This window comes from Scyliorhinus torazame, chromosome 28 (assembly GCF_047496885.1).
Source record: "Scyliorhinus torazame isolate Kashiwa2021f chromosome 28, sScyTor2.1, whole genome shotgun sequence".
NCBI lineage: Eukaryota > Metazoa > Chordata > Chondrichthyes > Carcharhiniformes > Scyliorhinidae > Scyliorhinus > Scyliorhinus torazame.
The window spans coordinates 28,885,295-28,899,408 of NC_092734.1; the positions used below are offsets into that span (position 1 = coordinate 28,885,295).

General features: G+C 47.6%; 2 protein-coding genes across 2 annotated transcripts in view; one reads left to right on the forward strand and one right to left on the reverse strand.

Moving 5' to 3' along the window:
- antxr1d (ANTXR cell adhesion molecule 1d) overlaps positions 1–11,824 on the forward strand; it is a 204,037-nt gene extending 192,213 nt beyond the window's left edge. Inside the window, exon 18 of the mRNA XM_072491758.1 lies at positions 9,725–11,824. Coding sequence (XP_072347859.1) covers positions 9,725–9,778 — 54 coding nt within the window. The 3' untranslated portion in view covers positions 9,779–11,824. The remainder of the gene's footprint in view (positions 1–9,724) is intronic.
- Positions 1–14,114, reverse strand: part of LOC140403626 (glutamine--fructose-6-phosphate aminotransferase [isomerizing] 1-like) — an 89,650-nt gene that overhangs the window by 20,475 nt on the left and 55,061 nt on the right. The window contains exon 14 of the mRNA XM_072491755.1: positions 2,974–3,131. Coding sequence (XP_072347856.1) covers positions 2,974–3,131 — 158 coding nt within the window. The remainder of the gene's footprint in view (positions 1–2,973; positions 3,132–14,114) is intronic.

Genomic DNA, 14,114 nt, shown 5'->3' on the forward strand with positions numbered 1-14,114 from the left:
GTCAAAAGTCAGATTGGGAGGACCTGGCTTGCATACTGCTGAAAGAAAGAAACGCGCTGTCAAAGCTTTCCATCTTGCACCTATCAGGGCAGATTCGCAAGAAAACCAAATCTCAAAATTTAGGTGTCATTTACGTTGTTCACTTTGAGATTTGGTATTCTTGCGAACCAGCCCTGACCAGTGCAAGGTGAAAAGCTTCGACAGCATGTGCCATTCTTCAGCAGAACTCAAACGTTCTGTACTACCAAGCAGCACACATGCTCGTGTAAAATGGCTGACTCGTTCCCAAGTGGAACGACAGCGACTACATTCTTAAATGTAGTTAGCTGGTTGGAGAGCACTTTCAGAGTCTCCAGACGAGCGGAAGGCTTTGTTGTCCAAAACATTCAAGTTGTTTCTTCAGAGAGGCCCTGAAAGCAGTGACAAGGTTATTTTGGAATCGTTGAATCTTAGGTAGCTGATGAGAAGTCGCGTCTGCACCAGTTACTGAATGAGATATCGGTTTGGTCTCGTGTGTCGGGGATGTAGGACTGAGGAGGAGGCCATTCAGCCCTTCTAGCCTGCTCTGCCATTCAATAAGATCATGGCTGATTTGATTATCATTGAATCCCTACAGTGCAGGAGAAGGCCATTCGGTCCATCGCCTCTACACCGCCCCTCTTAAAGAGAGCCCCACCCAGGCCCACCCCATCCCTGTAACCCCATAACCCCACCCAACATTTGGACACTAAGGGACAATTTAGCATGGCCAATCCACCTGACCTGCACATCTTTTAGACTGTGGGAGAACCCGGAGAAAACCCACGTAGACACAGGGAGGACGTGCAAACACCGCACAGGCTGTCACCCGAGGCCAGAATCAAACCCACATCCCCGGCTCTGGGAAGCAGTAGTGCTAACCACTTGTGTCACCGTGCCGCCCTTGGTCTCAACTCCACTTTGTCATCGGCCCTCTTATAACCCTCGACTACTCTCAAAAATCTGTATAAAACTGCCTTAAATATATCCAATGACCCAGCCTCCACAGCTCTCTGCGATAGATAAATCCGCAAACTAATGGCCCTCAGAAAGGAATTCACCTCATCGCTCTTAAATGGTAGACCTCGGGGGAAGAGTCATATGGACTTGAAACATTAACTCGGTTTCTCTTGCCTCAGATGCTGCCAAACCTGCTGAGTTTATCCAGCATTATCCCCAGAACCCTGGATTCCCTCACTGATTATGTGACCCATGATATGAGAACATGGTGCTAGTGCGTGTCCCACTGAGGCCGCAGTGTGTGTACAAACGTCACTATACACTCTTTGCGTGCGCCAACATTTTGCCTTGGTTTTTCAATTCCATGTTTCTTCAGCTGATGAACATGAACCACTTACCTGATTGCAGATAAAGGGCTAATGGGATATTGTTATGATTGTTGGAGATTCCTTGGAGAGTAGATAATTTATGAGGGAGTGCTATTTAGTCCTAGCTAAGCAGGTGATGTGACATTTTAGTGGGATACAGATGATATAATTAATGGGAGGAGCCAGGTCTGTCTGCAGTTTTTAATTTCCAGGTACAATTTAAGTTGAACAGAGGATTTGCCAAATGCTGCTAGGTTGGGGGGAAGAATAATGAGTCTGCTCTTGAAAAGGAACACTCTCCAAAGATTAACTCAGCTAATTAAACCCATTTTGTTAACTTTATTTGAACTGTATTGGGTTGCTTAATTAAAGTTAGTATCTAGGTATAGATAGTAAGTATACGTTTTTCCTTGTGTTTAAGAACCATTTAAGTGATAATTGTAAAGCTATTTTCTTTTATATTACCGTGGTTAATTCTGTGTTTAAATTAAAGTTTGTTTCTACATAAAAGATACGTATTGGGCAGAATCATCGCTCCTGGAGTGAAGTATTCTTTCCTCACAGGTTTACAAATTTTAAAAAAATTGTTTGAGATTCTTGTGCAGTATCCGAACAAATGTTGGGGTCTGGTCCGGTATCCAAATACAGAATACAGAAGCAAGGGAGCTACGGTAAACTTCATTGGTTAAGCCTCAGCTGCTTACTGTGATCAGTTCCGAGCACCCCATCTTCGGAAGGATTTCAAGAGCATGGTGGCACATTGGTTAGCACTGTTGTTTCGCAACGCCAGGGTCCCAGGTTCGATTCCCGCTTGGGTCACTGTCTGTGCGGAGTTTACACGTTCTCCCCGTGTCTGTGTAGGTTTCCTCCGGGTGCTCCGGTTTCCTCCCACAAGTCCCGAAAGACGTGCTTGTTAGGTGAATTGGACATTCTGAATTCTCCCTCAGTGTACCCGAACAGGCGCCGGAGTGTGGCGACTGGGGGATTTGCGCAGTAACTTCATTGCAGTGTTAATGTGAGCCTACTTGTGACACTGATAAAGATTAAAAGGAGGGTGCATTGGAGCTTTACCGGAATTGCACCAGGGAACAGGTATTTCAGTGATGAGAAATAGGTTTCCACTCCTTGGGAGGTTAATAGGAGATTTAATAGTGGTGTTCAAAATGATAATGGGTTTTGAAAAGAGTAGATTGCTTTTACAGTCAGTCAGTGATCAGAGGACACACGTTTAGGACACTGGGTAATAGAATTAGACGCGTAATTTTTTCAAAACGCGACAAGTTATGATCTGGAATGAGTGCCTGAAAGGGAAGTTGAAGTGGATTCAAATTAACTTTCAAAAAGGAATTGGATATATAATTGAAAAGGACAATTTGCAGGAAAGGACAGGGTATTGAAATTAGGTGGACAGTTCGTCCAAAGGGCTAGCACAGGTTTAATGGAGCGAAGGGCCTTCTTCTGTGCTGTTTAGATTCTCATTGCACAATCTGAACAAAAATGACTGGATCCAAAGGAAGACTCTTCATTTCCTCTCGTTCTCCGGGCTCGTAGAGATCGCAGGTGACAACAAAGAGCTTTCTGGGTCACACGGGGCATCCGGACAGCTCACGACCATTCAGTGCCATACCTTTGTACTCGCCACACCGATTTCTGGTCCGGCATTGATGTGGACACCACAGTCCGTCTCCCGTGAAATGGAGCTTCCCACCGTGTTGGTGACACCGACGGTTAGGGTTCCTCTCCCCTTGCAGTACCTCAAGGCCATTAGTGTGTCCGCAGTTTCGCCTGAGGGGAAAAATGGAGAGCAAGTTACCCAGATCCTGGGATGAAAGATGGAGGGTCCCCACTGTGAAATCCCATCTGCTTCGGGATTGCGTTCGTCTAGATACTTTGCAACAGTTCAGGAAGGACCACCTCCCCCTCTGGTGGGTTTTCGTACTGCGGATGAGGCGAGCCATTGGCCGCCCGCAGGATCTTCCCGCCCCGTCAACGGGCCTTCATATGGCTTGCCCATCCCGCCGCCGGGGATTGTCGTTGGTGGGTCTGGAAGGTTTCTCCGGCGGGAACGGCTGGAAAATCCCGCCCATTAGTTACATCGAATTAAGCTATTTCGCAATGATATTACAGACAAAATGTTGCAAATAGCAAACTAATACAGAACGTCAAATTTCTCCCCCTTACCATGGACATGGAATCACGGAATTGTTACAGTACAGAAGGAGGCCATTCGGCCCATCATGTCAGCACCAGCTCTCTGAAATGAGCAATTCTCTTTGATCTGTTCCCCTGCCTCCTCCCTGCACATGCTCCCTTTTCAAACAACTATCCAATTCCCCTTCCGAATACCTCCGTTGAACCTGCCTCCACCACACTGTCTGGCAGTGCATTTCAGATCCCAACCACTTGCTGCGTAGAAGTATTGTTAGCGAGGCATCCCAGGCATTCCACAAGAGAGCTATCAAAAAAATCTGGCACTGGGACACAAAAGCGATCTGAGGGGGGGGGGAACAACACAGCAACTTGTATTTATGCAGTACTATTACCATGATGATACCCCAAGGATCTTTCACAGGGAGTTTATAAAGCAAGATTTGACACTGGGCCACATAAGGAGGAATTGGGCCAGATGGTCAAAGTCCTGGTCAAAGAGATAGATATTAAGGGCAGCACGGTAGCATTGTGGATAGCACAATTGCTTCACAGCTCCAGGGTCCCAGGTTCGATTCCGGCTTGGGTCACTGTCTGTGGGAGTCTGCACATCCTCCCCGTGTGTGCGTGGGTTTCCTCCGGGTGCTCCGGTTTCCTCCCACAGTCCAAAGATGTGCGGGTTAGGTGGATTGTCCATGATAAATTGCCCTTAGTGTCCAAAATTGCCCTTAGTGTTGGGTGGGGTTACTGGGTTATGGGGATAGGGTTGAGGTGTTGACCTTGGGTAGGGTGCTCTTTCCAAGAGCCTGTGCAGACTCGATGGGCCGAATGGTCTCCTTCTGCACTGTAGATTCTATGATTAAGGGGAATCTGAAAGAAAGCTTTAAGGAGGGATTTTGACAAATAAGGGCCTTGGCAGCTGGAGGCACGGTCGCCAGTAGTGAAGAAATGATAATTGGCGATGTGCAAGAGGGCAGAATTGCCAGAGCGTCGAGATTGTGGGGGGGTTGATGATCAGGTAGCCCCTCCACAGACAGACAAGATGGACGCCGGGGTTTTTCCACGGAACTAGTGCAGAGCAAGACAACCGTTTCAGCAACAAACAGAAGAAACGCCTAAAACAGTTGAAATTTGCAGAATACATAGAACATACAGTGCAGAAGGAGGCCATTCGGCCCATCGAGTCTGCACCGACCCACTTAAGCCCTCACATCCACCCTATCCCGGAAAACCAATAACCCCTCCTAATCTTTTTGGACACTAAGGTCAATTTACCATGTCCAATTTACCTAACCTGCACGTCTTTGGACTGTGGGGGGAAACCGGAACACCCGGAGGAAACCCACGCAGACACGGGGAGAAGGTGCAGACTCCACACAGACAGTGACCAGCAGGGAATTGAACCTGGGACCCTGGCGATGTGAAGCCACAGTGCCAACCACTTTGCTACCGTGCTGCTTAAGGAAAAAGGTGGACATGAACAAAGTGAAGCTGGAAGTTATCAAGCTGTGGATTACACAGAGAGTGACAGGAATGCTTGGCTTCTAGGATGATGTTGTGATTGAGTTAGTCTTCAACCACCTCGAAGAGAAGAACCCAGATGCAAAGCTGATGCAGATTAACTTTAAAAAAAAAAAAATTTAGAGTACCCAATTATATTTTTCCCAATTAAGGGGCAATTTAGCGTGGCCAGGCCCGTCAAGTTAGCCTGCACATCTTTGGGTTGTGGGAGTGAAACCCACCCAGGCATGGGGAGAACGTGCAAACTCCACACGGACAGGGACCCGGGGCCAGGATTCGAACCCAGGTCCTCAGCGCCGCAGTCCCAGTGCTATCCACTGCGTCACATACTGCCCTTGATGCAGATTAACTTGACGGAGTTGTAAAGAATGTTCATGGGGGAGCTTGTGGCCATTGCTGTTGAGTGCAAAAGAAAACATTGCAGGAATCCCCTCTGCCTTTCTAGAACAGAAGATAGAAGAAGTCAAGCAGAGACAGATTGAACAGGAAAAACTGGCTACCATAAAGGAACTAGATGAAGAGAAGGGAAAAAAAGGACAAGGAGGATACAAGGAAGACAAAGACAACCGAGAAAAGAGGGATGGTTCCTGTGCTGATATGCATCACTGTAAATACACAAGGGGTTAAGGTGAATACAGTACGACTAAGTAAACACCAGAGGGAGCACCAGAGACAGCACCAGAGACGTTCTGACATGCATTCATACAGCTAATGAACACATAGAATAGGACACGACCAATGTCAGGACACGGGCAGTCAAGACACCCAGAGGTGACACTACCACAAGGGGGCATTTTGTAACCCATATACAAGGACACATGCTCTGTCTCTTTCCACAGGCGACACTTAGAGAGTAGGACAGGGGCAGATCAGAAACATCACACCCACCACGTGGCTTAGAGCAGACTGGTTAGTTAGACTGAGTTACTGTAGCAAGTTTAGCAGGAGAGTCGAACTCATAGAGAACTGTGCGAATGGTTCAATAAATCACATTGAACTTACTTCAAAGTCTGGAGTATCTTTTGGTCAAAGCTGCATCGAGTTGCAGCATGTGTTATCCCAGAATACATAACACAACAGTTCCAGAAGTCCAAAGAGACGCAAGTCAAGACCCCATCAGCAAGGAGGGGATCCCCAGCAAGGAAGGAGCGAAAGCATTCTGTCTCCAAGTCTCCTAGTCGTAGGACCAGAAGCCGGAGCAGAAGTGCTTCTCTGATATCGACCGTTAAGAAACCAGAGCAACTGGCACCTGAACCCGATCTCTCACTTAAAGAAAGGAAAGAATCACCTACCCCAAAGGCAACTTCAACAAGTGACACACTGAAAGAAATAAAGTCTGCAACACCAGAGGTTAAGGAAATTTTATTAGAACAAACTCCTAAAAAAAAGAGAAGGAAAGAAAAGAAAGGAATTGGCATCGATCACGTTCCCGTTCAAAATCAAAGTCTAGGACCCGTTCACGGCCAAGGAGGCACCCTAGGACCCGATCGAGGTCACATTCACCTTGAAGACGACCCTGTCCAAAACAAAGGTCTCCTCCTTGAAGGAGGAATCCACCAAGGTGCCGACCACCACCACTATCTCCATCCAGGCATATCGTATTGGAAACTTCATTTAAAATTAGTAAGTGTTTAGTACATGAGGTTACATTGTTTATTTTGTGGTACTGGGGATTAAATCCACGTTTTGTAAAAAAAAACCCAAAGAGATTGTGGAGGGGTTTAGAGAGTTAGTTTAGTTTAACCGATGGGCGGGGTCTTCACGCCTCTCCAGTCAGTGAGATTCTCAGCTTTTGCCTCCCTGTCGCCGAGGATCGACTTCAAGGGGTCCGGAATATCCCTTCGGCATGCGTGGCGGGAAAACCCCGGCCTCACCAGTTAAACTGAATTAAGCAATTTTGCAATAATATTAGAGTCGACAAGCTGCAAAATGCTCAAAATGTCCCGAAACAGAATTCGGTAGCAGTATAATTAGTTAAAAAAAAACGAAAAAGGAAGAGGTGACAGATAAATTATTTTGAGAAGGCAAAGAAAACAACCTTCCCAAAAATTGAAACACGATTTCCAATTTGTATCCAATTAATTACAGGCGAGACATCTATTTGATCCCCAGGGATCTTGAGTAGGGACTGGGCTAAGTTATAAATCCAAATTCACAATCTAAAAACTTTCTTATTCACACAAAGATGTTTACATTGATTACGGTAATCACAAGGTCTTTGAAGACCTTTGAAGACATCCAACAGCCCCTACTTTGACCTGTGTTGGTTTACACATTAGTCACAGGCGTTAGTCTGCCGCTACTGATAGTTCTCATAGTTGGGCTCAGATGTAATTTGCGTTCTGCCCAGTGAAACCTAACACACGGTGTACGGGGAGCTTTGTAATTATACAGGAGGCAGATGTTGGGAGTCACTTACAAGGTTTTAATACACTTAAGGGTTTTAAAAGGATGTCTGAATGCAAGAAAGAAGCTGGAAAACTGCACGGCGTTCCCTAACCAGCGCTGGGAACATACATCCCACGAGCTAATTGCACGGCGCCACAGTGGTTAGCACTGCTGCCTCACAGCGGCAGGGACCCGGGTTCAATTCCGGCCTCGGGTGACTGGCTGTGTGGAGTTTGCACGTTCTCCCTGTGTCTGCGTGGGTTTCCTCCGGGTGCTCCGGTTTCCTCCCATAGATGTGGCAGGTTAGGTGGATTGGCCGTGGTCAATGCACGGGGCTACGGGGATAGGGTGGGGGAGTGTGAGCCTAGGTAGGGTGCTCTTTCGGAGGGTTGGTGCAGACGCAATGGGCTGAATGGCCTCCATCTGCACAGGAGGGATTCGACGGATTCCAAGATACATTAGTTTTCTCCTCCAGTTATTCGTGACTGTTCTCACCAAGTCTCTGTCTCTCTCTCTCGCTCTGTCTGCCTCTCGCTCTGTCTGCCTCGCTCTCTCTTGCTCTCGCTCTGCCCGCCTCTGCCTCCCGCCTCTGCCTCCGGTCTTGTGCAGGCATGCAGTTCCTATTTACAGATCAGCTGTAGACCAACCAGAAGTTAAGTCTCGATCTGGACTGTGTCTAGAAACACAGCCACTGGGGCTCAAAAGCAGAAAAGTCAAATGGCAATAAGTGCTTACCAGAGCGAATTCTTTACAGAATTACAGGTATGTGCACAGGTCAAAATGCAGAAAAAAGGCAAGGAAGCCAGGCATTTTTATCATAGAATCATCGAATTTACATTGCAGGAGCCCATTCGGCCCATCGAGTCTGCACCTGCCCTTGGAAAGAGCATCCTACCTAAGCTCGGACTCCACCCTATCCCTGGAACCCAGTAACTCCGCCTAACCTTTTTTTGTTGGCACTGAGGGCAATTTATCACGGCCAATCCACCTAACCTGCACATCTTTGGACTGTGGGAGGAAACCGGAGCACCCGGAGGAAACCCACGCAGACACGGGGAGAACGTGCAGACTCCTCACAGACAGTGACCCAAGCCGGGAATCGAACCTGGGACCCAGGCGCTGTGAAGCAACTGTGCTAGCCACTGTGCTACTACCATGCTGCATTTTTATGACCACGGGACAGCCAAATGCACTTCACAGCCAATGAGGTACTTGTTGAAGCGTGGGAACCTGTTGTGATGGAGGGAATGTGATGACCAAGTTATGCTTAGCAAGCCCCTAAAGCACTGCGGCCTCACGGCGCCGAGGTCCCAGGTTCGATCCCAGCTCTGGGTCACTGTCCGTGTGGAGTTTGCACATTCTCCCCGTGTTTGCGTGGGTCTCGCCCCCACAACCCAAAAGATGTGCCGGGTAGGTGGATTGGCCACGCTAAATTGCCCCTTAATTGGAAAAAGAATGAATTGGGTATTCCAAATTTATTTTAAAAACAAGCCCCTAAAAACATCAACGACCAAATCATCTGCTTTTTGCGGTGTTGATTTGAGGGATAAATATTGGCTCGGCCACAATGGGAAATTAACCTGCTCCTTTTTGAAATGGTGCCAATGGGATCTTCGACATCCACCCGAGGGGGCAGATACGGACTTGTATCTCATCTGAAAGACAGCACCTTCGACAGTGGAGTACTCCCTCAGCGCTGTAGAGTGTCAGCTTTGATCTATGTGCTCAAGTCCTGGAGTGCCTTAGACGAGGGGCGGGGGAGGTGGGGGGGGCACTCCAGCCAGCGTGCTGAGCAGGAACAATGTGGAAATGTTGGGAAAAGCAGATCTTCACAAACTGAATTTGTCTCTTAAAGTGTGGAAGGACTCGCTCTTATTTTTGCACTTGGATTTTTCCTTTAACAAAGATCGTAAGTTCACCTTAAATTGTCAACGATCATGCCTTTTCTGGGAAATCACATTTCAGTTGCTTGATCAGCATGGTATTTGACAGTCATTGGAAAGCGGTCTGTTTGTTTGGACTTATTTTGAATTAGTTTAATTGTTGGGATGGGGGAAAAACTTGTTTAAAGGCAAAGGCTAATGATTTATTGGAATTCACCTGACAGAGGAGCTTTAAGCTTTGAACCTGTTGCTTTGAACTCGGGTTTGGGGAATAAGCCAAGCAGGAAGGCTGTCTCAACCCTCTCCTTGACTGAAATTCCATGCGTAGTTGTCAACCTGTGGCCGCAGGATCCTCAATGGAGTGGAACTTGTCTGCATTAAGAAACCCATAAAGCTGAGGCAAGAAGAATTGATCCAGCTCTATGTTTTCCTCCACAGCAAAGCTCCATTGGTGAGAGCCTCCATACGTCTACTGGGACCAGCTTCACATGAGGGAGCTCCAGGTCGATAGCAACAAAACCCTGCAAACTTTATCCATTATGTTATAAAGCCCTTTCTCCAAATCCCATCTCTGCAGAGACCCTATCTGTTTTTCCTTTGTGTTTGTACGTCTGCGTGCTGTGCCAGCTGGGGTATTTTAAAATAATAATCTTTATTGTCACAAGTAGGCTTACATTAACATTGCAATGAAGTTACTGTGAAAAGCCGCTAGTCGCCAAATTCCGGCGCCTGTTCAGGTACACAGAGGGAGAATTCAGAATGTCCAATTCACCTAACAAGCACGTCTTTCGGAACTTGTGGGAGGAAACTGGAGCACCCGGAGGAAACCCACGCAGACACGGGGAGAACGTGCAGACTCCACACAGACAGTGACCTAAGCCGGGAATCGAATGTTGACCCTGGAGCTGTGAAGCAACTGTGCTAACCAATACGCTACCGGAAAACAGGGCTAGATAGGTATACCTCCAGAATACAATCGTGTGTGAACCAGTTCCTGCAGCCGGTTTTATAAAAAAACGTTTTTCTGTTTAATAATAAATCAATCGTTAAGAATTTATTGATAGAAGTCTTTATTATTCTGGGTCTGACAGTAGCGAAGGTAAATGATTGGCCCTGTTAGTGAGTGAATTAAATGTTTAAACTAATGGTGCGACTGCAGAGTAGTGGGGCTAGATAACCAACGCTCTCCTCCCATCCCGCTCGTAACAAAATAATGTGCGACAATGAAAACAAAAACAGCCATTTGCTCAGAGTACAGATCAAGGATCTCTTTTCGCGAATTCCTAACTCTCATCACCTTTTGTTTCCAATAGTCAAGGTGGCCAGAATGACTAGGTTGTCGCTACTTGAAGCTTACAATGACTACAACAGGAGGTGCTCACTGGGCAGACTGTCAGTTAACCTCGCTAACTGTTGGGTTAAGTTACTGCAGCCCTAGGGGCATGTTAAAATAAGGCTGAATCTTGCCTTTATGCTGCAGCAGTGACCTTTAATGATCGAGAAATGCTCTCAGCATCGCATTAGCACAGCAGCCAGCTCTCGAACGCTGTTCATCAAACGTAGTTTGTTGCCCGCATCCAAATCAGGTTCACAGAAAACCTTTTCCGTAACTCTCACACCCCACAAGTACAGACAGGCTGCGCTGGCCAGCTCAAAGCGATTTGTTTGCAAATCAACAGTCTTTTATGTCTAAATGTGCCTGCAATGCATATTTATGCAGTGATTCACCGAGATAACATCAGAACGAGGGGTAGTTGTGTAAGGAAAGACCAAAACAGATAAGGTTACAAAGAAACCTAATAGAAATGTTAAAATTATAAAGTGATTTAATATGGAGCTCCCGAATGTGTCGGACCAAGTGATGCAACATTTTAAAAGGAAATATTTGGTTTATGGTCCATAAGGCACATGGCGATTCTGGACACCTTCTCCCGGAGAATAAATCTATTTTATAGTCCAGCAAATATGCTGGATTGATGAATCGCTATTTTGAGGGCATTTTCATTCAATATCACCACCAATATTCAAACTGGAGTTTTAAACAAAGGTTATTCTTATGGGCAGGTGGTGGGGAAATGGTGTTGTCACTGGACTAGTAATCCAGAGGCCCAGGGAAATGCTCTGGGGGTTCGAATCCCGCCGGGGCAGATGGTGGAATTTGAATTCAATAATAATCTGGAATTAAACGTTTAATGATGACCGTGGATTGATTGTTTTGAACGAAAAACCTGGGGCTGGACTCTCCGTTCCCAAGTGCTGAGGCCAACGGAGGATCCATGGAGTTCCACGACGGAATAATCAGCACCACACCCGCACCGATTCCGCTCCCGGTGAGGGGTTAGCACCGGCGCCGCGTGGAACACCTGCAGAACACGGGGAAAATGGTGGGGGAAATCGCCGGGTCCGTGATGGACACGCCCAGGGCTGACAAGCTGCAGTTACCCCCCCTTCCCCCCACCACCACACACACACACACGCACACCGATCGCTTTTGAAAAGATGGCTCCGATCCTGCTGGAACGCACCCCCGTCCACCTCGACCCCATAGCCCACCTCCCGACTACTCCCCCCCCCCCAGCCCTGGCAGATGCCCGCCGGCCGGTGGCACAAATGTCGGCGAAGTTTGGGGGTGTTGGATACTGTCCGTAAGCCCCTCCTCTCTCTCTCTCTCCCCACACAGCCACCACGCCAGGTCCACGACCGCTGGGAACACAGGTGGACCGCGCCATCGGGAACTCGGACCATCAGAGGCGGAGTATCGTGGGTGGCCCCGCTAATGCCATGCAAACGCGGTTGCAACTGTGCGCGGCGCAATAAGGCCGTTTTGGAGTGGGCAGGGCACCACGCCCGCCGTCAAGCTATTCGCCACCCGATCTCCGTTCCCGATTTCGGCGTCGGGCAATGGAGAATCCAGCCCCCTCATCGTTTTTTTATTCTTTCATGGGATGTGCGTGTCGCATTTGTTGCCCATCCCGAATTGCCCCTCAAGCCGAGTGGCTCACGCGGCTATTTCACAGGGCCATTTAAGAGTCAGCCACATTGTTGGGAGTCCGGAGTCACCTGTAAGCCAGACCAGGCAAGGATGGAAGATTTCCTTCATATTAGTGAACATTAGGGTTTTTACAACAATAACCAGTGGTCTCATGGTCAGCATGAGGCTTTAATTCCAGATTTTTATTGAATTCACATTTCCCCATCTTCCGTGGTGGGATTCGAACCCGGGATCCCAGAGCATTACCCTGCGTCTCTGGATTACTCATCCAGTGACAATACCACTATGTCACTGTTACTCGAGGGAGATATTAGGAACTTGGGTGCAGAAATGAGATTAGAGAAGTAGCAGGCAATTTAGGGGTTAAACAGACGAAGGGGAAAATAAACCTGCTAGCACAGAGTGAGAGAGATACACCCACACCTGGCCGAGTTACATTGTCCCAGTCAGACTTAAAACTCGTTAGTGGGAATACACAGGATGCCCCAGATCCATTGTCCTTCGGGACACTTCTATCTGACCAGCTATTAGCCCATTACAGAGTCTGATGATCTCCTTGTCCGTCAATGGGAGGTTAGTTGCATATCAATAGCATGGCTCTGTTCTTATGTATAAATGGGAGTGGGCAAGTCTGGAAACCCCAGCAGAGAACCTGGGATCTGTGCGAGTGGCTGTGCGGAGAGAGAGAGAGAGAGAGAGAGAGAGAGGGGGAGAGAGAGAGAGAGAGAGAGAGAGAGAGAGAGAGGGGGAGAGAGAAAGAGAGAGAGAGAGAGAGCGAGAGAGAGAGCGAGAGAGAGAGCGAGAGAGAGAGCGAGATGGAGAGAGAGAGAGAGAGAGAGAGAGAATGCTGTTACAGAGCAGAAGGTTTTGGAAATCGGCCGAGAGAGGTCATGAAAGTTGCTACCGAGGAAGGCTTTGGAGAAAGGTTCAAAATGACGAATGTCCCTGCCAGAAGCAAAATTGCTTCGTAAATGCAAGTATTGCCTTTGCCTGTGAACGTGGCATGAGAGCTGCATGTTCTGTTACAGCGTTGTTTAATGGGAACTGGTGTGTTAAAATTAAGAAATTGCATGTATTCTGTCATTTTTGTTAGGGTGAAGTTTAAAAGTTTAAATCTTGGTTCTTTCCATTCAATAAAGTTTGTTTATAAAATAACGAAGCCCTATTTCTTATATTATCACTCCTGGAACAAAATGATCTTTCCGCACCGTCTTAAAACTTTAAAAAGGTTATGGTCCTGGTTCAGTCTCTAAGCCACTGTTGTGAGCTGGCCAGGCGCCCGTAACACCACCATCTCCCTTTGCCGTTTACGAATGCCCAGGAGGAGGTCTGCTGTCCTTAACCTGTTCTGCCCAACTTGCGACTTAATTGGTATTAAGTGGTTGACTCTTGATTACCATCAAAACGCGAAAACTGGAACTCCCTCCCCAACAGCACTGTGGGTGTACCTACACCACAGGGACTGCAGCGGTTCAAGAAAGCAGCTCACCTTCTGAAGGGCAACTAGGGATGGGCAATAAATGCTGGCCGAGCCAGTGACTCCCACATCCCGTAAATGAATCATTTTTAAAAAGGGCGCATCTTAAGGGAAATGGACTTCTGGGAGACGTTATAGAACATGGAGCACACAGTGCAGAAGAAGGCCATTCGGCCCATCGAGTCTGCACCGACCCACTTAAGCCCTCACTTCCACCCTATCCCCGTAACCCAATAACCCCTCCTAACCTTTTTGGTCACTAAGGGCAATTTATCATGGCCAATCCACCTAGCAGCACGTCTTTGGACTGTGGGTGGAAACCCACGCAGATACGGGGAGAACATGCAGACAGTGACCCA